We start from the raw sequence: 27,251 nt of genomic DNA, 5'->3' as shown, positions 1-27,251 counted from the left end.
GCCTCCACCAGAAACCTCTAGGGAAGTCCACTTCGGACACAAAGAAGAAGTCGCGTTTCCAATTCTTGATCGAGCTGGGAGAACCGACCACCAACTTCGGAATGGCATTGTTCCGGTTGCTGACAAAAAACCATCCCTTGTCTGTCCCGTGCGCCTTAAGGGTATAACATCGGCGGAAGAGGTCGACAGAGGGAGCCACCTCCTGATGTCGGCACAGCATCTCGAACCCTATAATGATGCGGATCGCGTTCGGGGTGAGTTGGGTAATCCTCACGCCGAAGTGACGAAGCAAGTCCCTGAAGAACCTTGACGTGGGCATCCTCAGCCCGGCCTCTAACTGTTGGACATAGATGGCCACTGTGCCCAAGGGGGGCTTTTCGGCTGAGTCATCTGCTCCGGCCGGAATGATCTCGTACCCCGACCGGAAAGGGTACTTGTTCATCACCTTCACGGCCCTATCTCTTCGGATGCGACTTCTAAACTTCGGCATCTTGCCGAAGTCGATGTTGGCTAGGTCCTCGGGAGCGACAGGCTCCAGGGCGTCCTCGTCGTGTGGTGTCTCGACGCCGAGCTCCTCGTTGTAGTCCACCTCGGAACCACCCTCGCTCATCTCGGATGACTCCAACTCCGAGGCTGCCCCACTGGCTCCCGCCTCGGTTGATCCCTTCTCAGAACTCGGGGTCGACCCTTCCGAACTAGATGTCGTCGCTTCTTCCCCAGGATCCGGCCTCACCTCGGTCAGGTGGCTCGGAGTTATGGTCTCTTTGTGGGTCTTAGCCGTTTTGGCCATGGGTGAAAGACGAAATAAGAAAGAAGAAGGGTACTTACTATTGCCTACGGAACTGGACGAAGTGGATGACCTCGGATCTGATCTCGGCTACTACTCCGATCTCGGCTACTATATTGACCTCGGCTACGCTCGCGAACTTTGCGGGTCTCGGATGAAAATGAAAGGTGTGAGAAGTGCGATGAGGGGGACCCCCCCTATTTATAAGGGTTTGGGGAGAATCCGAAGAGGCGGCAAGAATGCGAAAGGACGGCCACGTTCGAATTCAAAACGTCGTGCCTCCCTCTCTCCTCATTAATACCCCGTCCTTTCAGCTGACACCCTCTGCACGAAACGTCCCACTACTTCACGACGCGACGGTTACCAGTGACCACGTCCTGTCAACTGACACGTCCACGTGTCGCGTCCCCGCATCTTCCGGGGCAGTTTCGGGACTCCGGCTCTCTACGACTTCGGCACAAGGAAGCCTCGGAACCTCCCTAGCCCGGAGCTCCCGAGGCTTGGGGGGCTTATTGAGGATGCTCACCTCGGCCACCCCGCATGTCCGAGGTGACCTCACCTCGTCCGACATCAGAGCTCACCCGTGCCTCGGGCATATCCCTTAAGCTCGGCCGGATCCCTAGTCTACCGTGTAGGTGACCTCGGCACCTCCACCTCAGCTGCACGCGGATGAGGCAAGTCACCTGACATCATCCGGGATCAGTGCTTTATCTGAAAAGCACTGTCGCACTTAATGACTACTGCAAAGGACTCCTCGTCACCCTGTCCAGGCGGCTACAGTGTCAGAGTCAGGCCCCCTGACAGGGAACAGAGCCGTAATGGCAGGGCATGGGTCCCACCGACATAAGACCTCCGTCCTGCCCTCCACTCTCGCTCTATAAATACCCCACACACTCCAACAAGTAAGCACACTGTTCATTTGCTCATACTCTAGCATCTTTCTCGTTCTCATACTAACTTGATCGTCGGAGTGATTCCAGGGGAGAAGCCCCGCCACTCACTTCGGACAAGGAGGTTCACTTCGGACACAGGAGTTCACCTCACTTCATCTCATCTCAGAGAGGACTGATTCAGGTCGGTCTAGTTACCAACCAAAAATCACCTCTTCACCTTGCATTCCCTCAACATATCTATGGAGACATTTTACCATATCATACATGGTACGAAGTTGTGAGCAGAGGCGGCATAGCAAGTCTCCTTGCCTCCGCACAACACCCAGTAAAGTGTCACAGAAGTTTTCCCAGTTTTCATAATTGTTTAAGGGATGCTGGGATTCAAATGAATGGTTGGATGCAACATATTCATAAGCTACTTCCATTTGTGGCCTAAAAAACATAAGCTTCTGTTGCAACTTAGCAATTGCAATTTCAATCTTTTCATATCTTCCTGCACTCTGATGTGCAACTCTTACATCACTTGTTGCCTCCTCAACTGCAGCTTCAATTTCCAGCACCAGAGACCCCAACACCTGACCAGCACCGTGCTGCTTATCAGCATTGTTCCAATTTGCCATGTACATCTGAAACATTCCCAACAGTTCTGCTTCTATTCTAACGATCCCAACTTGATCGGTAATAGCAGAACTACGTTCTGTAAAAAAAGTAAAACTTGTACAATTGTCCAACTCCAAAAAGAGAGAATCAAAAACATCAGTGGATGTTCGATTCTTACTCTTAACAGTTTTTTTTCGGTTCTTTTTCTTGACAAGTTTTCCAAAGCACTCCATGGAAAAAGATCCCGAAGCACAAATAGCAAACTTAACAGCTAGCTGAGAAAAACTATTTTAATCTTGCTGGAGTTTCAAGACTGAAAAATAACAGTGGAATTTTGTAAAGAAAATGAATGTTTGAAGAAATTGTTGATTGAGATATTTTTTTGTGTTGGTTAAAGCATCTACATTCACACGTCTACATCAAGATCTACATTATTGCAAAAGGTTGTATTACTAGATGATCAATGACCTTATCTGGCAACTGTAACCAATATCTGTTCAAACTTTTTCGGACGCTTTTTATCATTTCAGATTCCTTTTAGATTGTGGTCTCCTTCTGTCTTAATCATGTCCCTTCTCCATTATGTGGTTTGCCAGTCTTTCTGAATTTTTTTTTGACCTTTCTCAAATTGGCCGCGTTTATTTGGATAGAGTATTATTTAAAATATCATTTAAAATAATTATTGTAATATTTTTTATGATGTGATGTATGTGAGATAAAAAGATAATTAAGAATATAAAAAGGTGAGTTGGAAAATGTGTTTATGATGTAAATGAAATATTATTTGAGATATTTGTGCCATCCAAACATGTTTTACTCTCCCATGTTTAGTTTTTGTACTAAATTGGTTCCTAATGGTTTGACATGAATACAGTGTTTTTTAAAAAAATTCTAATTTTAGACAATGTAGATTTTCTTTTTCCTTTTTTCTCCTCACATTTCTTCCATCTTTTATTTTTCTCTGACAAACTGGAATAGGGGTGGAAGTTTTTTAAACCGGACATAGGCACGGGGTTAGTGAATTAAAATTCAACTTTATTCTGTTTGTGCTATTAATGGGTAAAATAGTTGATGACACGTAAATAATTGTGCGCCAGCTTCATTTGTCATAGTAGTATCATTAAATTATCATGTCTACCTGGTTAACCATTTACGTACTCGAGTAAATTCAAGTCACATAAGAATGCAATAAATAAAATTGAGGGTAAAATACACTTTATTCCCAAGTCCTTTAGCGCTTTTTCATATAATCTCCTTATAATTTCAAGAGTCATACATAATTCCCTCATAATTTGGATTAAAATGTCAAAATAACGGAATTTGCATTCCATAACGGAGTCAACTAAAATATCAAAATTATCCCTATGTAAAGTGAAAAATTATTTATTAACTATGGAGGATTATTTATATATTTTAAAAACCATAAGAGGGTTTTATGGTAAAACACAAAATTATAAGGGGGTTACATGATAAAATATAAAACCATGTGAGAGTGTTATGTATATTATATTTATATCTTTTGGTCAATTTAACCGTTTTAAATTTTAAACAAGGATAATTTTGATATTTTCATGAGTTCCGTTATAAATGATGATTTCTATCATTTTGATAGTTTAATCCAAACTATGAGGAAATTATATATAACTTTTAAAACTATAGAAAGATTATGTGAAAAATTACTAGACCACAGAGGTGTAAAGTGTATTTTACCCCAAAATTGACTGTACTAATCTTAATTTTCTTATCTTTTTCGTTTTACTTTAGAAAAAGTAAGTAATATTAAAGTCATTACCTCACTTCAAGTCTTCGTTTTCATATTCTAGGATGAGACATGAAAGTTGAAGCCAAAAAAGGACTCAATTTTAGCACTTTTATCTACTTCTTATCCTAAGAGAGTAAAAGCGCGAATGGCCTTAGGAACAGTATAATTGGTACCCTATTGATACCTTTAGTAGGTGTCTTTTTATCATTTCATACTTATTGGTGGGACTGCTGGGTTTTGCTGGAGCTGAATTATGCTCACCATGTTAGCAAATTATATGGTGCTTCTCATATGCTTTTGCCACGTGAATTTTTCGATCCCAGACTCTGAAATGTTACAGTCTGAATTGCCTTCTCCATACAACAGCTGAGGGAACAAAAAAAAAATGTGGGTGCAATCCAAACATCTGACAGTAAGTGGTGACTGGCTGCAGCTACAACCTTGTTATCAATGTCACTTCCCAAATTGAACCTCCTCCACTATCACAGACTTTTATGATTTATTTTTGAATTTTCTTTATTTTCCCATCTATTGTTGAACTGAATATTCAACAGAAGATGAATTATGATTTCATATTTTTTTGCCTTTTTTCCTTATAAAAAGTTCGATTTTTAAGCTTGATTTGTATCAATTTTTTTCCCCCATAAAAAATTCCTAACTATCTTTGTGTAATTTTTCATGTATTAGCTCAACGATAATAACAAATATCATGAAGAACTACGATGATTAATGATGTTGAATCATAAAATATTAATGTGAAAGCATCTATAGAAAGACCCTTATGTATGTAAATATAACAGTTTATCATTACCCTGTATAATCGCTATTTCTTTTTAATTTTAATGTGTTCAACTGCAGTAATATTGTGTTTTCAATTTTTCATGACCCTTTTGAGCACATATCAATTGTCATATCTGGGCAACCTCGCGCCTCGTGTAAGGCCCAAATTAACTAGTACTCTTAAAGAGTTGATGGTTCCTTAATGCACCTCTGAAAGTTATATATAGATTATTGCGTTCGAAACTTCTTTTACTACAACTTAGGGACCTAGGAACATGGAGAATGGTTAAGGTACAATTCGTTATATCCATCGTAATATTAATTAGTATATATACTACGGGTTGAATATCAAAAACCCCGAGAAAATTCCCAAATCATGGTAGCTACTTATTGAAATTAATTTTTTTAAATGCGAAGGTTATAAAAAATGTACTTAGTAAATGCGTTTTAAAAAAAAATGCATTTGTTAAATGCAACGTTCAAAAGTTTATGCCTAAACGAATCAAAAGGTCACATTTAGGGAATGCTACTTTTGCAAAAAGCTACATTTGCTGAATATGCATTTCATTATTTGGGAATTGTTTGAACAACATTGCCCACTGAGAATTATTCTTAAAAACTATCACTCTTTGGTAATTCACTTTCAAAAACCCCCTATTGTATTGTAAATGTTCAACTTACCTCCTTATAATTTAAGCCCTTGTAGTTTGTAGGATTTTTGAAATTATGAAAAAAAAATCATTAAAAATAATGTTCGCAAGCAAAACACCACCATTTCCCCATACAAATAAATATGTTCAGTACCAAAAATACCTTTGTGGCTTTGAGAATTTTCATCTTACTTCCTTAGATTTAAAAACTTACAATATAGCCTCATGTGGTTTATAAGTCTTTGAAATGCTGCTCGCTTTTATGAATCAACAATGGCGGACCCAAGATTTTAGTTTAGGTGGGGCGAAAGATCAATAATATAATACCAAAACAAATTCTGTAGAAAGTAAAGCATACTAAATAAAAAATGAAAGCTCAATAGGCTATAAATAGAAATAAGAAACTTTTAAAAAATAAAGACAAAATATAAAGAAAAATGTGAAAATTCAACTCTCTACCATTGTATTTACGATGAATGTGAGGTGTTCAAAACTATGATTGAAACTTTTTCAATTTATGTGATGACCCCACCTCTCCTTAGAGTGAATCCAAGGGTTTGACGGACCGCTTGCCCAACTATCGCCGGGACTCACTCACTAGCATTCTCAAAAATAGTAAGGTTCTCAAATCAACCATAATTCAACTTCATTTACAAGTCAAAAGTGAAATGTAGCTTTACATTGCCAAATATCCCAAATATATTAAATCCATAAAAGTACAGGTACAAGGAACTTATACACACTAGATCACGCTTAGTTGCTCTAGACCTCCACTTCCTGTAAGGAAAACAAAACTAAAGGAATCAGCTAAAAGTCCAGTGAGGTTCCTAAACAAGCAATCAGGTAAGGAAACCATGGAAACATTACATTTAACAATTTGCATACTTTCCACAGTAATATCCAGTCATTCAAGAAATAAATATTCAATTATTGGAAGGATACGTGCTCACTTGGAGCCATTCATTCATTCAGTCATTTAGTCTCCGACCATTTCCCTTATTTCTCCGATATTTAAAAACCTTTAACAGTGAAAACTCGTTCAGTGTTCATGTCATTCATTCATTGATTTCTTTGTATTGAATTCATTGGCCAGTTCTCTACCAAACTTCGTGGTAATACTTGAGTATACCAAACATTGTCTCAGGGTCACCAGCCGCCCGACCGAGTCCGCTTCTGGCTCGAATCGACTGACAACGAAGGGCAAGGGCTCAGTTCAGCTAAAAGGTTTACATTCATGCACAAGTAGCATTCAATCATTGAAAATTCACTTTTGCGTGGGTCGAGTGTGATAAAGTACACACTCGCCCATCAAAAATCCATTTAACAATCATTAGAAAGCATTTAACATTTAGGTAACATTCACAACATTCCACATAGTCATTTAAAGCACACACATGCAAGGAATACTCACCTTTTAAAATAGACCAAAGCTAAACGTTCGACTCCGGGTCGTGCTTGTTTCCACCGTTAAACCCTAAAAGTAACCAAGACAAGATGTCATGATCCGATCATTCAAAACTTAGGTTAATAAGATGCTCACTTTAGCCTTACTCATGAGCCATACGCCTATCTAGAATCGGCCCCTCAAAACACAAACTCAAAGACAAATTTAAAAGCCAATCGAAGAATGTCCAAGTATATTCTAGGACTATGAAGTATACTTGTTTAAGGCCACAAAACCATCCAAAATCATAGCAATTAAAGTTTAAAACCTAGAAAAGTTTTCTCAAAGTTTTTCAAGTTCCACTCAATTCATTTGACAAAATTTCCAGCTTTGGCGGCATTCTTTGAAAAAGTATAACTTGAGTTCCGTAGGTTGAACAATCACAAAACTTGCACCATTAGAAAATAGACTCAAAGTACTAATAGACTTTAGAAGACATCTTCATGAAATTCAATTCATAGGTTAGTCAGATTTTCAATTCAAAATCACTGCTGTCTCGTGTGTAAAACAGAACAGTCATGGTTTTTCAAGAAATTTTGTAAATTTTCTGGTATTTATAGGAGTTGAACCAACCACTGATTTTTACACGGTTAAAATATCTATGAATCTAGTTTCAAATGCAATAAACGGAACTCAATTTAGATTTTTCTACACCAAGATATAATAGATTTCCAAGACTACTTGATGTCTCTTGCGGAAAAATTTCAGCAGTACTTCTTTTGTGTTTACCAATTTTTCCAGACATTTCAAGGCTACATTTTCTTCTCAAATCAACCCACTCAACCCCACAAGACAGCCACAAATCAAGTTCATAAGGTATAGGATACATAGAGTACTTATTTTAGCCACAAACTAGCTATAATCAACATATACTTAAGCTGGAAAAATTTCTATCAAGGCTGAAATTTCACAACTAAAGTTAGGAAGTCCTATTTTGAAGCTAAAATTTCATACCAAAGATAGAAATCTTCATATCTCAACTTTCATATCCAAATCAAAGCTATAAACTCCTAATTCATGGCTGGACAATATAACTAAAAGCTGAAAAATTCCAATAACAACACAAATCCGTAAAACCAGCCACAATACTTCTATATTCAAGTCATATGCCTACTTAAATGCAAGATTAAAGGGAAAAAGTAGTTCCTTACCAAGATTACCTTCAATTCCTAAGGAGAGTAGCAAATCACAGCTTTCTTCCCTCAAAATCACACCACACCAAGCTTCTTCCTTCCTTGTTGCATCCTTCTATGGATGAATTTAGGGTTTAAGGTTGATTTCCCCACAAAATCAAGTTAGGAATCAAGATGGAACTTGAAGAAATTTTCTCTACTCTATAATTTCAGCCATGACAAGAAAAAATGAGAGAAAGCTTGGCCAAAAGAAAGATCAGAAGGAAAGAAAGCTTTCTTAGTCAACATGTCACGGATCGTCGACACTTGGCAAGCCAAGATTTTTCCTCTTTTCCTTTTCTTTTCTTTCCTTCTCTTGGTCAACAATTTCGGCTAGCTTAGGGTTAATTTTGGGGAAGATTAAATGAAATAAAAACAAGGAGATTAGGGTAGAAAGTATCGGTCAAGTGGTGTACTTAACCGGTAATAAATGGCGCACGTCGGTTCAAACCTATTTCCTTAACTCTCTTGTATTTTTGTTTTAACTTATGATTCACTAACTTACTCTTAGCATTTTTAATCACATACATCCTCTTACTTAATACCCGCTCTTATCCATCAATTTTAGTACACACACCTCACCAATTGATTACACTACCAAAATGCACCAAAACTCTAACTTACTCTAACTTTAAAAGTAAAAGTAAAACTCTTGACTCAACTAATGAAATCACTATGAAATTTAGGGCTAGTAAATAATTAAATAGCCAAGTAAAGAAATATAGAAGGAAATATAAATTAATTGTTTAAAAATGAGAGGAAATTCTAAAGGAATTTTCGGGTCCTCACAATTTATATGATAGTTAGAATTTTTTTTTGTTATCTTTGATTTCTTATGTAACATGTACAGTGCTATCTTAATTGCTGCTTTAAAGCTGCCTCTGCATGTCCCTACCCCCTATGCCCATGCTGAGAATCAACAATCTGCACCATCGGCTTCCTTTGACAATCATGAAATCTGTATCTTATCTTAAACTACATAAAGCCGCGAAGGCTCATCTACAGTCAATTGTCCTGGTTTCCATGCAATTTCAGTGCTGATTTTGGACTTTTTGGTCTTTTCTCAGGCTCCATGCAGCGGCTTTGCTTCCTGTTCCGCTTGTCCTCATTTCTTTTTTGTTGCTTTGTTCCCATTGTACCCTTTCTCTTGGTTCGTTTGTAATTTGCCAATCAATTTTGTCCTTTTGTTTCTTCGATCTTTTCCTCCTGTCGTTTTGCTATCTTCAAGCCGTGTATATTGACCAAAGTATTTTTATGTTTACAATTTTACCACTTTTTCTAAAATGTGTATATTAACAAACATGTTAAATATAAAAAAATATGCAGGTTGCTATATACACAAACATATTAAATAACAAAAAAATATGCAAGTTGCTAAAAATTCTATGTACATCTAATACATACAAACGAATAAAAATTCTATATGTATCTAATCAATATATATAAATCGATTATGGTGTTTTGTATTAATGCAGATCAATGAAAATCATATATGTTTAGCATGCATCTAATATATATAAATTAATAATACTACTTTGTATTAACATATAATAAGTGTTATTTATGTGAAATAATTATAATTTCGACACTATTTCTATGTTTATAATTTTCCATCCTTCTTTATATTTATCCGCTTATTTATTAACTTACTTATTTATTAACTTTGTCAAAAGTGTGTGTATTGAAAAAAAATATTAAATATCAAAAAATTACGCAGGTCACTAAAAATCATATGTATATCTAATACATACTAACGAATAAAAATTCTATATGTATCTAATTAATATATATAAATCGATTATGCTGTTTTGTATTAATGCAGATCAATGAAAATTATATGTGCTTAACCTATATCTAATATATATAAATTAATAATACTGCCTTGTATTAACATATAATAAGTGTTATTTATATCAAATAATTATAATTTTGAGACTATTTGTATATTTATAATTTTCTCTCCTTCTTTATATTTATCCGCTTATTTATTAATTTTGTCAAAAGTGTGTATATTGACAAAAATATTAACTATTAAAAAAATACGCAAATCACTAAAAATGCTATGCACGTCTAATACATAAAATAGCCTTCATTTTATGTTTATTCGCTTATTTATTAATTTTCCCCAAAATATATATATTAGCAAAAATATTAAATATGAAAAAAAAATGCAAATTCCTAAAATTCCTACGTACACCTAATACATGCAAATGAATAAAAATTTTAGGTGTATCCAATCAGTATATATAAATCAATTATACTGTTTCGTATTAATACAAATCAATGAAAATTGTATGTACTTAATATGTATCTAATGTATATAAATTTTATTAATTTTCTCCAAAATGTATATATTAGCAAAAATATTAAATATGAAAAAAATATGCAAATCGCTAAAAATCCAACGTGCATCTCTAAAATGTGTATATTAACAAGCATATTAAATATCAAAAAAACATGCAGGTTGCTATATACACAAACATATTAATCAATATATATCAATATATATAAATCGATTATGGTGTTTTGTATTAATGCAGATCAATGAAAATCATATATGTTTAGCATGCATCTAATATATATAAATTAATAATAGTACTTTGTATTAACATATAATAAGTGTTATTTATGTGAAATAATTATAATTTTGACACTATTTCTATGTTTATAATTTTCCATCCTTCTTTATATTTACCCGCTTATTTATTAACTTACTTATTTATTAACTTTGTCAAAAGTGTGTGTATTGAAAAAAATATTAACTATCAAAAAATTACACAGGTCACTAAAAATCCTATGTATATCTAATACATACTAACGAATAAAAATTCTATATGTATCTAATCAATATATATAAATCGATTATGCTGTTTTGTATTAATGCATATCAATGAAAATTATATGTGTTTAACGCATATCTAATATATATAAATTAATAATAGTACCTTGTATTAATGTATAATAAGTGTTATTTATATCAAATAATTATAATTTTGAGACTATTTGTATATTTATAATTTTCCTTCCTTCTTTGTATTTATCCGCTTATTTATTAACACGCTTATTTATTAATTTTGTCGAAAGTGTGTATATTGACAAAAATATTAACAGTTAAAAAAATACGCAAATCACTAAAAATGCTATGCACATCTAATACATAAAATAGCCTTCTTTTTATATTTATTCACTTATTTATTAATTTTCTCCAAAATATATATATTAGAAAAACTATTAAATATGAAAAAAATATGCAAATTCCTAAAAATCCTACGTACATCTAATATATGCAGATGAATAAAAATTCTATGTGTATCCAATCAGTATATATAAATTAATTATACTGTTTCGTATTAATACAAATCAATGAAAATCATATGTACTTAACATGTATCTAATATATATAAATTTAATTAATTTTCTCCAAAATGTATATATTAGCAAAAATATTAAATATGAAAAAATATGCAAATCACTAAAAATCCTACGTGCATCTAATATATGCAAATGAATACAAATTCTATGTGTATGCAGTCAATATATATAAATTGATTATACTATTTCATATTAATACAAATGAATGAAAATCATATGTACTTGACATGTATCTAATATATATAAACTTAAAATTAAATCAATCCAATATTTATTGATTCAAAAAACAATTATTCGATCAATAAATACAAATATATGATTCTAAATTTATAATTTCAAATTGTTAAAAATCATTAATTTGTATATATTATATTTATGAATTTATATTCTTCACTATATTTCTTTTCTTTTAGTTTTTCAATACTAAACTCTTCCACTATCTAACACACGATCTTGAATCTTTGGTGAGTTTCATACAAATTACATTCCAATCAATATAATTCATGCACTACATTGCTACTCTCATTTCATAATACAACTACATTTTTTCCCTATTTTCTATCTCAGGTACTCATTGGTGATATACCCTCGCATATACAAACAAACAACATAGGAGTTATCAATTGCTATCATGCTAAAACTCGATGGATCTTTCAGCTAGAAGGAATAGAAATAACAGAAGGTTGGCCAATATTCGCACAAAAACACTTCTTACATAAAGGAAGTGTCATCCTGTTCACTCTACTCAATGAAAACAATTATCATCTGCAGCTCTTCAGCAGAGACTTTATCCAACAATCATAATTAAACATGTCCACTATAACTTCTTGCACATAGCAATTATCTATTCCCTAAATTTTCTTTATTCTACTTCCACTTATATTTAACAATATAAAAATAAACATATCGAAATTATTTCGAATTATTAATTTATCTCAACTATGAAAAAATGATTTACATTCCATTAATTTAAATAATATTTACATCCTGTTACTCTTAAAAAATTAAATACAAATCACAACAATATTACTATATCTATTTATAAATATATTAATCCAATATATTGTTCCTCTATTTATTATTCCAACTCTACTATCATATAAAACACTCTAAACATTAATTATTAAATAAATCTTCCATTATCCTTAAACAAAACAATCAATAATGGGCACCCCGCGAAACTCGCGGGGCACAATGCCTAGTTATAACTATAATTACACTATTATAACTCTCTTACTGAGTTAATATATTTAAATAGATTTTTAGATTATTAATGAAAAGTATCAAACCTGAAAAAAAAAAAGAATAAAACAAAAGTAAAAAAGAAAGGGGAAGAAAAAATCTGGTGCGGTACGCTACATGGTACATACCTATATGAGGGTTAGATTTGAAAAAACCTGGTTAAGCATGTGTGGCACCAAATGGAGCTCCAGCCTATCTTCTCTCCTCCTTCATCAGGTGCCCCTTTCTCCCTTCCTATCTCATGTACTTTTAGTAGTTAATCCGTAATATTTACTTGTTCAATTTTCTGGGCTCGTCTTATCTTTGTCTGTTTATACATGATTTGATGTTATTTTGTAGAATTCCCTGAAATAGGAAAGTTTTGATTGCTTCTGCTGATAGTGGAAAGAAGGCTTAATCCTGATTTTATCTGGTGATTAAGTGGTTCAGATTATGTGGTGTTTACAATTGCTTATTTCATTTTTTGTCAATGCACCAAAAGTTGCCATTGACCACATGAATTATGCTTTAAGGTTTCAACTGAAGTTGTTGGAATCTTGTACGGTAGTTATGGATAGTATGATTATGCAGTTTATTCTTTCTATTTTATTTTATTTTTTGAAATTCAGATTACGATATGAATCAGTGTTTTAATCCTGTTTATCTTGGCCTCGGAGAGACGGTTGGAGCTGTGGGATAGGGGTGAGGCTGGGAAACAGAATGCAGATAGAAGTGATACAATAAGGCCATCTTTATTTAATTATCAAAATCCTAGATTAATCAATGATTAGGGATTAATTTGTTTAATTTTGTGTTTTCGGTTTGGCCATTACCTTTCAAAACTTGCTGTTGATCCCTTTTGTGCCGAATATAGGATGTTTGAATTTATTTCTTTTTTGAGTTAGGTGGTTGAAAATGTTTTTCGCGTTTATTAGTGGAGTTGAAATAAAGATTGCAAAATTATCTTTTTCCTTCTTTTTCTTCATCACAAGTTTGCAGTCCCCCCACCGACAACACGCCTTCCCTCCAAATTGCAAATCCTGGTTTTATTAGTGTCACCTCCGTACTCTGTGTGTTGCATTCTGAAATTTGAGGAGCATGAAAATTTTTAGACTTCCTAAGATGGGGAAGGAAAAACTGATACATGTGCATCAGTATAATATTATGGCAACGTTCTACATTTTTGCTAGGCTTTAATGTTGCTGTAGGACTCTAGTTTCACCTAATGAATTGTGGATGCTAATGGCCAGTCTCCCTCTGTAATCAGTCTTAGTTAACTGGCCAACCTTTCAATAAGGCTGGAAAGTACAAACAGGGATTGATTTATGGATATGTTTGCCTGACTAAGCCTATAAAGATGTAGAAGGAGAATAATCTGATCTTGGTCTTTTGGACATGTTGAGTCGTTCTCTAGATGATTCTTTAGCTTCAATTTAGTGAAATGTATCTGCTTCAGCTTGCAGAACTATTAGAATATGTTCTGAACATTGTTATCTTCTTATTCCATAGTTTACTATTTCACCCTGGTTGCATGTCTTGAATTCATACTTTTGCTAAGCAATGTATTGTATCCCTTCAGTTGGGAATGCTTGCTTCCGGATGAGGCACCAGATATGCATGTCAATGAACCATCACATGTGCAAATCTGATGCGAGGAACAGAGTTTTCCTGAGGCTGCAAAGTGAATATTCCTTCAAGATTAGTAGAGGTTCTATTTATTGTTCAAATTTCTCAGAGAACAATCCTACCACACCTTCCATTAGTGAGACAACGGATGCCAAAGTCATTTATTCTGTTGCTCCTGCCATGGGACATAACAAGGTACAGCTACCTGGTCTTCTGCTGTTATGTGGAGATTGTGCTAGTTATTGAAAAGCTATAGACAAGTTTCTTATGGTACATTTTTTGGCTGTTTCCTTTCCTTATTATTGCACGAGTTTGAGTTTCATAAGTGTCAATAAAGAAATATCAATCGATCTGTGTGAAATTAGAGTTGCCACAGGCTAAATCATTATGCTGCCTCTAGAGGCACTGAGTTATTTGCGGTTAATAATTCAGTTGCTATTCCATTTAGTTACGTAGCAATGAATGGCAGCTTGAATTTGCAGCAAAAATTTCAAAGAGTATAGTTTGGAGCAGATTTGAGCTATTTATTTAGGAGTAAAATCAATATAATTTTTCTTTGAAGTTTATTATGTGGAAATGTAAATATTAGTCCTCATTGTTTTGTTCCCTGGTGATGGACAGAATTTTCCAACTTGATTAGTACGTCTAAACCAAGAGTTACTATCTAGAGCTCTTTCACTGTACCAGAAGTGCCGTTGATGGGCTTGAAATGAAATATTGGATGAATTATATACTTGGAGCTATAATTCATTTGTTTGAAATCTTTGAATCCGGCTGCTCAGTGACCTCAAAAACAAAAATTGGTAGTGATAGCCAAAAGCAAATGTCTTTATTAGAAATTCTTAAAGTTAAAGGCTTGTGGCCAAAAAGAATGCAATCATCTAATCATCTTTTCACCAAGCATTTTTTTTTTGCTGTTTTAAGGATTCTCAACCTCATATAGGATATCCGTCACCAAAAATAAGAGGAAATAATTGAGTGCTCTGATATAATCGCTACCAATAAAGTTTGCAATAGTAGTAAAGATGCAGGGCATACTTTTAGTTGTTATTAGCCGTACCTAATTCAAAATCTTTGGATTTACTAAGAGGCTAATGTGATAGGGTAACTGAATCATTTTTAAGATCTACAAATTTTTTATCATGTTAGTGCTCTTCACTATTATGATTCTCTCTGTGTTTTTTCATGAAGCTTAAAAAATCACATAAGACATTGCCTTTTTTCCCCCAAAAAAAGTAAGGAAAACCATGAAAAAGACAACTCTCTTTGGTTTGTACATCAAACAAAAGAGGGGTAGAAGGCAGAATTATCTTAAGCAAATCCAAAGAATGGTGCACTTGTTTTCTAAGATTTTCTTCAGTTATCATTACATAACCATGTAATTAACACCTTAACTTCATCTTACACAGTCCTGCAGACTTCTGTTCATTATTCATTTTCTATTTATATTTTGATTTCATGTGCTGGATATATTTAATTTTCTTCTTTATCTCTAAAATTTGTTTTTTAAGTTCTAAGCAATGCTTACATTTTTTCCGAATCGCCGATTGCATTAATATGTAGTTTTTTAACAAGAATTGACCATGTATGCCTTGCAGTCTACCACTTTTTTTCAAAAATGGAATCTCCATGTTTCAAGGTTCTCTTGCTTCTCTTTTTTGCTTGTGGAATGTAAATGCATATTATCAAAGTGGTTTAGGATTTGAGATCCAGTTATTCTTTCAACTATTGTGAAATCATTGTCTAGACTCTGCATGTTAATAGCATGATAAATGATGACAGAGATTGGATGATAGTCTCCAGACTTTGCATGTTAACAGCATGATAAATCAGGATGAACTGAGTTTGTCCTTCTCAACATTTTCACATGTTATGCTGTGGATCGAGTGTCTTGCTTGTAAACTAAGAAAAATGGAGAGAAAAAATACTTTTCTTCTATTTCACTATGGACTACACAATATACAAATATATATATACACAAGTGGATACTATAATCATATGATACTATAATTATACTATTACCTAATTAATATATGATACTATAATCATATGATACCTAATTAATATATGATACTATAATCAAATCTTTCCTAATATTTATATTATCAAATCTTTCCATAATATCAGATCACATATCTTCAACACTCCCCCTCAAGCTGGTGAATATAGATCTTCCATTCCCAGCTTGACAACACTTTCATGAAACATGTTGCTACACAGTCCCTTTGTCATCACATCTGCAAGTTGAAGTCCTGTCGGAACATATGGAGTACAAATCAGTCCACTTTCTAGCTTCTCTTTAATAAAGTGCCTGTCTATCTCTATGTGCTTCGTCCGATCATGTTGCACTGGGTTGTGAGCTATACTTATAGCAGATTTGTTATCACAATATAGCTTCATCGGTTTGCTCCATTGAATCCTCAAGTCTTCTAGGATAATTTTAACCCACAATAATTCACATACCCCTGCTGCCATAGCCCTGAACTCTGCTTCAGCACTTGACCTTGCTACCACACTTTGTTTCTTGCTTCTCCAGGATATTAAGTTTCCTCCAAGAAATGTACAATATCCTGAAGTTGATCGCCTGTCAACTGGAGACCCTGCAAAGTCTGCATCTGTGTAAACTGCCAGATCAATTTCAGGACCCTTTTTGAATAAAATTCCCTTCCCTGGATGTGCCTTTAAGTAATGAAGCACTCGATAAACTGCTTGTAGATGAACTGCTCTAGGATCATGCATAAACTGACTAATAACACTGACTGAGTAAGCTATATCTGGCCTAGTATGTGCGAGATAAATGAGTTTCCCAACAAGTCTTTGGTACATCTCTCTGTCCACAGCTGTATCTCCATGAGCCTCACTTAATTTGTGATTCTGCTCAATGGGAGTTCCAACTGGTTTGCTTGCTGTCATGCCTGTTTCCTTGAGCAGGTCCATAACATACTTCTGTTGAGAAATAAAAATTCCCTGCCTTGATCGAGCCACTTCAATTCCCAGAAAATACTTCAATTTTCCTAAATCCTTTATTTCAAATTCCTTGGCTAGGCACCACTTCAAAGTTTTCTTCTCTACTTCATCGTTTCCTGTCACTATGATGTCATCTACGTATACAATCAAAACAGTAACTCCCCCCAAGGCTGAATGCTTGATGAACAGGGTATGATCTCCTTGACTTTGCTTGTAACCATTAGCTATCATTACCTTGGCAAATCGTCCAAACCAAGCACGTGGGGATTGTTTCAGCCCATATAATGCCTTTTTTAACCGACAAACCTTGTTCTTGTCAACCCCACTGAATCCCGGTGGAATGCTCATATAAATCTCCTCTTCTAACTCTCCATGAAGAAAAGCATTCTTCACATCGTATTGCTGTAATTCCCAATCAAAATTAACAGCCAAGGATAGCAGAATTCTCACTGTATTCATCTTTGCTACTGGAGCAAATGTTTCCCGATAATCTACTCCATATGTCTGTGTGTATCCTTTCGCGACTAACCTTGCCTTGTAGCGTTCTAGGGACCCATCTGCTTTAAACTTTACTGCATACACCCATTTACAGCCCACTACTTTCTTGTTCTTTGGTAAATCAACTAATTCCCAGGTCCCATTCTTCTCTAATGCATCCATTTCTACTTCCATAGCAAGTCTCCATTCTTTCTTTGATAATGCTTCAGACAATGAGCTAGGAATAGAGACTGTATTTAAGGTGGAAAGGAAGCTTTGATGGCTCGGGGAAAACTTCTCAAAAGACACAAAGTGAGACAATGGATATAGGGGTCTTTTGGTGCATTCTCGGGGTTTTTTCCTTACAGCAATAGGTAGATGTAGGTCCTGGTCAGGGCTAAGAGGCTCAGGACAAGGTGATTTAGAGCTGGAAGAATGGTCGGTCGGTGGTGTAGAATTCAGATTTGATTCACTCATTGTTACCTCATTCCCGGAGCTTGGTTTAGAGGATTGTTCTTGCCTTGTAACCACGATGGGATCTCCTTTCCTTGTATACACTTGGTCAAACCGGAACCAGTCATAGATTTTACGGTCTTCCTTTTTTTCTTCTACCACATCAGATTGAAGAATTGACTCTTGGAATTCAGATTTGGATGACTCAGATGTGGTCAACTCTAAGGAGGGAAATTTTAACTCCTTATCTTCAAGTGTATCTAACTCCCCCTGAAGATAAGGAGTGATGAAATAGGGCTTATTTTCAACAAATGTAACATCTGCCGAGACATAGAGTTTTCTAGTAGGTGGATGATAACATTTGTAACCCTTTTGAGTAGATGAGTACCCCACGAAGACACACTTAAGAGCACGAGGATCTAACTTCCCACGGTTATGACTATGGACATGAACAAAGGAAGTACATCCAAAAACTCGAGGAGTGAGATTAAAGGAAGATCGAATATCGGGGTAAAATTTGGATAGGTTCTCTAGTGGACTTTGAAACCCCAAGACCTTGGAAGGAATTCTATTTATGACATAAGCTGATGTGAGTACAGCTTCTCCCCAATATGCTTTTGGCACACTTTGTTCAAACAGTAAGGCTCTAGTGCACTCAAGAAGATGTCGGTTTTTCCGTTCTGCCACTCCATTTTGTTGTGGAGTGGCAATACAGGATGATTCATGTATGATTCCTTCTTTTTGGAAAAACTGACTCAAGGTTTGATTGAAATAATCACGAGCATTATCTGAACGAAAGTGTTTTATCTTGGTGCCAAATTGATTTTGAATCATTGCATGAAAAACAGGGAAAATATAACTCAAATCAGACTTATTTTTGAGTAAATAGATCCAAGAGACTCTTGTGCAGTCATCGATAAATGTGACAAACCACTTAGACCCTGAGATGTTTGGAATAGTTGATGGCCCCCAAATATCACTATGGATTAAAAAGAAAGGAGAAGACGATCGTTTATTACTGATAGGAAATGGGACACGAGTGTGTTTAGCATACTCGCAAATATCACAATGAAAAGACTGAACATCAAATCCCTTGAACAAGGAAGGAAACATTATTTTTAATGCAGAAAAAGACACATGACCTAGACGTCTATGATGTAACCAGATGACATCTTTATTGGAGGGTGAAGACAATGTGGACAGGGCAGATTTACTAAATTCTGGTTGACTTGATGTATCCAAGTAATAGAGTCCATCATGCTCCTTAGCTAGTCCAATCCTCTTCCCCGAGCCCCGGTCCTGAAAGTCACAACAGGATTCATCAAATATAACAGAGCCAGCTAGATCCTTGGCAAGTTTTTTTACAGAAACCAAATTTGTAGATAATCGAGGAACATGAAGAACATTTTTAAGAATCAAATTTGGAGTAACTTGGACATCTCCGATACCTGCCACAGTGGTTGTAGTACCATCTGCAACAACAATCTTTCTATTGCTAGGACAGGGATTATAGGTTTTGAATTTATTTGAAATATGAGTCATATGGTCCGTAGCACCAGAGTCAAGAATCCAGACATTCCTAAGCTCATTGCCTAAAACACTAAATGCAAAAGAGACTAGAGCCTTACCTGAAAGTGTCAATGAACACATACCCGGATTCCTTGATTGAGAATTGTTAGTTGCTGGTTTGTCCACTGTCTCTAACATACTTTTAAGCTTCTCAATTTCCTCCATACTAAACCCTCCAATCACTTGAGTTGGATCTTGAACCGACATATGAGCCTGCCTTTGCTGGCCACCTTTTTGTCCCCATTCACGAGTGGGTGGTTTCCCATGTAGTTTCCAGCATTGATCTATGGTGTGTCGTGGTTTCTTGCAGTATGTGCACCACAACTCCTCGCGATTCTTTTGCCCACTTGTTTGATTGGTCTTGTCCGCAGCAACCTTGTTCAGTACCAACCGCTGAGATTTGGAACTTAAAAGGGCTGAATTTTCTATTGAAGGTAGCTCTAACATAATACCCCTGCGACTTTCTTCTCCACGTACTTGGGATATTGCTTCTGTTAAAGAAGGAAACTCTGGCCTGCCCAGAATTTGAATTCGTACAAGATCGAATTCAGAGTTTAGGCCAGCCAAAAAATCATAAACTCGATCCCTTTCTATGAACTTCTTGATAAACACTGCACATTTGCTACAGTTCAAATCAAGTGCCCTGTAATAATCCAGTTCCTGCCACTGGTTTTGCAGAAAATTGGCATACTCCGTCACTGTTTTTGTCCCTTGTTTTGCTCCAGTTGTCTTTGTCTTGATGTCATAGATAAGAGCTGCATCATTAACCTTGGAATATGTCTGATGAAGGGCATCCCAAATTGCCTTTGCTGTAGGAAGAAACATACATGTATCGCTGATTTCAGGAATCATGGAATTCCATAACCAAGACATGATCATTGAATCCTCTTGTTCCCATGCTTCAAACCCCGCCGTTTCACTATCCGGTGCTATTTCCAATAGATGACTCAACTTTCCTTTTCCTTTCAGGAATGTTCGAACCAATTGAGACCACTTCAAATAATTTTTTCCATTTAGTCTATATGCTGCCTGGATGTTTTGAAGCTCTGTTGTGTTCCGTGTACTTTGTTCTTCTTCCATAGTTGAAGACAATTGCCGCGTTGAGGATGTAGCATCCGCCATGATTGAATAGGAGGGGGGGAAAAAAATGTATAGTAACAGGAACAGCAATGAAGGCTGGAGAGAATAAGAAAGGAACCAGCAATTAAGGCTGGAATTGACAAGAAGCAAAGGTGGTATTTTTCCCAGAACCCTAGACGGGCTCTGATACCATGTAAACTAAGAAAAATGGAGAGAAAAAATACTTTTCTTCTATTTCACTATGGACTACACAATATACAAATATATATATACACAAGTGGATACTATAATCATATGATACTATAATCATACTATTACCTAATTAATATATGATACTATAATCATATGATACCTAATTAATATATGATACTATAATCAAATTTTTCCTAATATTTATATTATCAAATCTTTCCATAATATCAGATCACATATCTTCAACATTGCTGATTATCTAGTTCCTTGGAACACATGAAGCCATTTTCAGCAATGTAATATTTGGGGTATCATGTCCTTGTTGAAACTTTGAGTTGATTTCTTTTTTAGGAATCACATCCTGAATGCAATTCTAGAGTACCTGCCATCATGGATGCGCTTGAGAAGGTGGAGTTGACTTCAAAGGTGTGGAAACATGTGCCTTTCTTTTCCTTATAATACTTCTTTTACTTGTAATTAATTTTGTCTCATTTTCTTCTTTTGTTGTATAACGATACACTCACAATAGATGAGGCAAAAGCAATTCTGTTGAACAAAGCCTAGTTGATAGCTTGTGATTGATACCTTAAGTTGAAGATGTCCCTATGTGGGTGATGTTGGATAGTAGGTGTAGAAACAGACATGCATATTAGTGCCTAGAGATATATATGAGAATCACCTATCTTCAAGTTTTCTCATTCTTGGTCTAAAATCTCCTGGCAAAATAACTGCATTTTAAGGAGGCGTCTATATACTTCTATGTATTTTGCTGTAAGAAAAGCATAATGTCAAGAAATTTTTCTTAAAGAAAAGACGCACTAGAAATGTGTTTATTTTCCACCCTGTTTCACCTCTTGGTACTGCATCTCATTTCCTGGATGAAACATAAGATGTGAACTTTTGATGGTACACCTACTGGCTAACCTCTCAATTTCCTGAAACTGAATTGACATGTTGGTATCGATTTACCCTATGGATTTCCACATGAACAATTTTTAGTAGCCACAACCCCTGCCTTGTATTTTTGTCATCACTATTTCTCTCTCTCTCTCAGAAACATTTAGCAGCCAAAATATTTATTAAACAAAGAACTAACATATTTGACATAAAATAAATGGATTGTGGAACTTTTACTCTCAAATCTCTAATAGAGTTTCAATCAGTGTTTTGGGAGGTGGTGACGTATTAAATATGACCTCTTCTCATGATTGGAGGGAATTTCGGCTGGATGCTCTAACCCTCTGGATGGTGATAGTCATGTTTTTCTTCTCTTAATCATGTTGGTGCAAGCAACTTGCCGAAGATCGAGAGTTTTGATGATTTCCTGCAGGCTGTGATGTTGCTTGTTGTCACCACTGTGTGATTATCCTGGACTGGGATATTTATAAGCAAGTTGTAGGATAGTATTCCTCAATATTAGGTGATAGTTTCTTATATATAAGGTAATCCTTTCTGTTTTGTGTTGGAAATTGAGCAATCTGTTAGGTGTATAAGTGATTATTGATCGACACTATCTGTCATTTGCTTAATGATGTATGCCATGCTATGTAGGTGTAATAAGTAAATATATATATACGTACACACACACACACATATATATGTATACATATACATACATACATACAAATATATATGTGTGTGTGTGTATGTATATGTATATATATATATATAAATTGCTTTCGATAAGCAGCTATCCCTGTACTAAGTGCATTTTAGTGTGCACCAGAAGTTGCATATCACTTTCTCAGTTTGTGCATATGTTTACAGAGAGGGGCAAGATTGTAAGCTTGAATAGTATAACTTCTTTATAGGTTCAGATATTTTTTGAACTTTTCATGCTATGTCACTTGCATGGTGCATATTTAACACATCAAACTGTCTATGTTACAGTTTCGTGGCTCGGAAGTCATTGAACTTCAAAGCTTAAGACCTGCTTCAGTAGATGACATAGCAAGTGTTCATGCAAAAGCATATGTCTCTGGGCTTGAGAAGGTAGCTATTATTACCAACACTGTTTATATGAATTGTATTTGATTAGGCATATTGCTTTAAGAACTTAGGAATAATTAACTTTAATTTTTGTCCACTAAAAGATAATGTGTCCTTCATATCTTGTGTGTAATTTGTTATGTTAGTGAATTTCTCCCTCTCTCTCTCTCTCATGCTTAAATATAAATGTTAATGAGTTCTTTCCTCTCTTTTCTCTCAATTTTTGTCAGGGGTTAAAATACTGCAAACATTGAATAATCCCTATTTTTTAAGCTTGTGGTAGGTCTGATTCTTTGTTCTTTTCTTTTGTTAGGCAACAGGCGATATTTAGCCTATTGTTAATTGTTTAAATACTCTATCTAGTTTACTGTGGAATCTGTTTCTGTTTTTATTTTTATTTATTATTATTGTTATTATTATTATTATTTTTTGCCCTTGAGTTTATGGTGATAACGATGCGCATCTGCATTTTAATTTGACATAGGAATTTCCTTGGGTCAAACATGAAACAATTTTGGATGATTTCTTAAGCAATGCTTTATCCTTTGAGAAATAGTTATACTGCTTTGAATTTTTATCCTCATATGTGCCTTAAATTAAGTCCAAAGAGAAAGTTTTAATTGATCTCTGATGGTATAAAAAAGATATTACAGTCTGAACTTATAACCTTTAGTTTCTGCTTCTTTCAAGATGGACAGATGCACACAAATTTATGGAAATTTTTTAAGTTGCAGCTCGAGCAAAACTGTCATACATTTCTATTTACCGTACCTTGCTTATCATGTGAGGAAAGAAGTTGTCCAATTCACCTTTACTATGCGTCATTCTCATGAAAATATACCACCAGAAAGCTTGATTACCCGAATGGATTTGGATTCATAGATCCTGAACATGGGGAAGGGTTGATATCCATTAGCTGTTACTGTGGACCAAGGTGTCAATATTAATTTTCTTTGTAGTCAAGCAGTAACAAATTATAATTTACTTGCCACCAAGTAATCGATGACATGATTTAGAAATGCACACTGCTAACCCTACCCAATTATTAGTCAAAGATGGACAAGTGATGAACTTTTGCTTCGCGGTAGTATAAGAAAATTTTGCATCTTTCCTTTTTATTTGGGCTGTGTTGCATCTTTCCTCGACCTTTCTGAATGTTAACAATGACGTACTCCCTTCTAGAGTAACTTTAAACTAAATGGGTCTTCATCTTTTGCTAATTTCTTTCAAATTGTCCTGATGTGTGAGTGGAAACATGCACTCCATTCAGGGAAGAATTTCTCTGATCTTGTTGAATGCTTTGTTGCTTCTAAGTTTCACCCATGGGGATCAGTTTCCTTACATTCTCATTTTCTGACCATTTTACCATCACGTTTCTAGTGATGACACCATGATGTAAATTCATACGATCTTGTGTTAAATAGATTATTGTCCCACCTATCACTACTTAAAGAGTGTTGATGCTAGGTTCATGGCTACTGGTAATTAGTTATCTGCTTAATGTTAGTCTAAGGCTTTAGCCAACAAAGAAGTGGCAAATGATATTGTTTGTCTAACAGATACCAGTTCAGAAGATCCATGTCATTCAAAAGGATTTTCCAGTAATAGTTGCATAAAACTTTTCTATCCAATTAATAAGAATTGTTGGACAAATTTTTATAATGAAATTGATAATCTGATGGGCTGGGCCAACAATTTAAACTAATAATACACAAGCATGGCATTATATCCTATTGAAAGCTCATAGTGAGATGGACTTCACTTAGATTTTGATAGACTTTTGTGCTTTTGATATTTTGTTGAATTCCTCTCTAACCCAAAAAGAAAAAATAATTGCTATATGATATCATCTATTATTGCTATTTATTCAAAATATTACTATCTACTCATCTCTTCTTACTTTTATGCTTTTAAGGTTATGGATCAGGCATCAGAAAAGGGTTTAATCTTCATTGATGGCTCTGGACCAACTTATGCCACGCCCACAGTAAGAAATCTGAGTTGCTTGTTTCTACTTTGGAATCATCTTTATAGTGTCTATTGAAAATTTGGGGTGTAAAAGCACAAAGTAATGTACTATTGAAAAGCAAAAAATTATGCACATCAGAAATATATTCTGTTTCCAAGTTAAACCCTACCTTTCTTTTACATTTTCAAAAGCAAAACAACCTGCTATTGTGGGGGTCTACCATATAGCCAAACCAGTTTGTTAGAAAACAATAAAGAATTTGAGGGTAATGAGACCTATGCTTCTAATATACAGAGCACTCAATTAGAAACAATCTATCCTAATCCAACCTAATTAACACAATAATTCTTTGGCAGAATCACAATTATGAAGGCTTGTCCAATTAAAATACATGGCTTGAATCCTTCCTCTTTTGCATAACTTAAAGGCTGGCAGTCTAGTTCTGAAGCCACAATCTTGTTGTTTGTCACCACTTTTTTTCACTGCACTAATAAAAAAGCTCATCCCATTGACCCTAAAAGACGGGTTGAACTAAAACTTCACCATAGTGACAAGGTTTCTTTTTTTTTTTTTTTTTTTTTTTGCATGCAGAGTGCACATTTTATTATGAACTTATTTTCAAATAGACCTTGAGACATACTGTATGTAATGCCTGACTTCCCTTTGCAGCCACTCCAATAGCATGCGGCAAGTCCTCTAATGTTTGCATCTTAAATAGTGCAGACCTTCCAGGAATCATTGTTGGCTGCTGGAGCTGGAACTTCCCTGGTTGATTCAGTGGTGATTTCTCAACCCAAGACGTTAGTCACTTCATGATGATCTCCCCTCCTTCGTATTGCTAGCTGCTTGGTAGAAATTGTTAAAAGTCTTGCAGACTGAGACATGAGGCATTGGCCTGGGATAACTATGCAGCGTGTAGTTTGCTTCTGGGCTTATACAAACTTCAGACCTTCTCCAATAATAGAGTCTTGGAAATCTCTTTTTTATGTTGTTTCCTAACGTTTCAGGTTGCTGCATCAAAAGTTAGCCATAATCCTCCTGTTGGCTTTGCTCTGATAAGACCTCCTGGTCATCATGCTGTTCCAAAAGGGCCAATGGGCTTTTGTGTGTTTGGGAATGTTGCAATTGCTGCTCGTTATGCTCAGCGTGCTCATGGATTAAAACGTGTGTTTATCATTGATTTTGATGTACACCATGGGAATGGCACAAATGATGCTTTCTATGATGACCCGGATATATTTTTTCTTTCAACTCACCAGGTAATCATTGAAACGTTACCAATTGCATCTTTGACTGTTATATTGAGTTACAGTGGCTTAACTAGGGAAGAAAAGGAGTTGGTTTCAGCAAGAAGCTTCAGCTTCTCTCATTAACATGCGAAAGTGCGAGCCTGAACAACAGGCATACAGAGAGAGAGAATGGAGTACGAGGCTGTGTATATAGGCAAAAAATAACTACAAGTGGATAAGTGATTTCTTAGAAAAGTCTAGAAGATGCAGATGACCATGGTCTTGTGGTTCCTTGTACCTTAATGCTTTTAGCTAATCTCTTATTTATGTGTTTACAGTTAGAATTCACTTAGGCATATTCTCTCGTCTACTCTATTCAATAGAGCCTCTTGAATATGCACATCCTGTCGAGCAAGCCATTTCAGGAAAAAAATCATGCATGCTTCTCAAGTAGCCCTGTTTGTTAAGCTTTTTTGGTTGTCTTTCGTGAATTATGTGGTGTCACTAAAATAAATTGGAATTGACTTAAGAAAAAGGTTATAGAAGAGACAGGAGAAGTGAGTAGGTCTCAGAAAGAGCCACAATCGTACTTTGGAATATTTCAGAACGCCACAAATATATAGATTTGGTTAAAGCATGACTTCTTATTCTTGTAGTGTGAATTGATGTAGGATGGAAGCTACCCTGGCACAGGTAAAATAGATCAGGTTGGTCGTGGAGCTGGTGAAGGAGCAACTCTGAATCTACCTTTACCAGGTGGCTCAGGTGATATTGCCATGCGAACTGTGTTTGATGAAGTTATTGCACCTTGTGCTCAGAGGTTCAAGCCAGATATAATCCTTGTTTCAGCAGGGTAATTATCTAGATCATATGTCCATTCCATATTTGATTTCAGATTCTAAGGTCCTTTAGCTTTTGCCTTCAATATTTTTTTATTATCTATTTAAGAAAACTCTCTATTAACACCACATTAGAATTATGTAATAAACTATGGATGGCAGATCCTTCTGAGTTATTTC

At 35.2% G+C, this 27,251-nt stretch overlaps 1 protein-coding gene across 1 annotated transcript; it reads left to right on the top strand.

Annotated features, from left to right (window-relative positions):
* The first annotated feature begins 12,869 nt into the window (after positions 1-12,869).
* Positions 12,870-27,171, top strand: LOC113756919 (histone deacetylase 14-like). Its single transcript, XM_027300391.1, has 8 exons — positions 12,870-12,918; positions 14,261-14,502; positions 21,397-21,471; positions 22,936-23,037; positions 24,950-25,021; positions 25,727-25,783; positions 26,011-26,262; positions 26,904-27,171. The coding sequence occupies exons 1-8, from the start codon at positions 12,882-12,884 to the stop codon at positions 27,087-27,089; spliced, it is 1,023 nt and encodes a 340-aa protein (XP_027156192.1). The 5' UTR covers positions 12,870-12,881; the 3' UTR covers positions 27,090-27,171.
* Positions 27,172-27,251: the final 80 nt, after the last annotated feature.

This window comes from Coffea eugenioides, unplaced genomic scaffold (assembly GCF_003713205.1).
Source record: "Coffea eugenioides isolate CCC68of unplaced genomic scaffold, Ceug_1.0 ScVebR1_2552;HRSCAF=3603, whole genome shotgun sequence".
Classification (NCBI taxonomy): Eukaryota; Viridiplantae; Streptophyta; class Magnoliopsida; order Gentianales; family Rubiaceae; genus Coffea; species Coffea eugenioides.
The sequence above is the reverse complement of the archived record's forward strand: the minus strand, read 5'-3'. Positions and strand labels throughout refer to the sequence as shown.

What these genes read in the sequence shown, in the direction of transcription:
- LOC113756919 (XM_027300391.1), top strand. Translation starts at nt 12,882, where the DNA reads ATGGAGCTCCAGCCTATCTTCTCTCCTCCTTCATCAG. An exon ending in CTTCTCTCCTCCTTCATCAG is followed by an intron (nt 12,919 to 14,260) that starts GTGCCCCTTTCT and finishes GTATCCCTTCAG; the next exon opens with TTGGGAATGCTTGCTTCCGG. An exon ending in ATGTCTCTGGGCTTGAGAAG is followed by an intron (nt 23,038 to 24,949) that starts GTAGCTATTATT and finishes TATGCTTTTAAG; the next exon opens with GTTATGGATCAGGCATCAGA.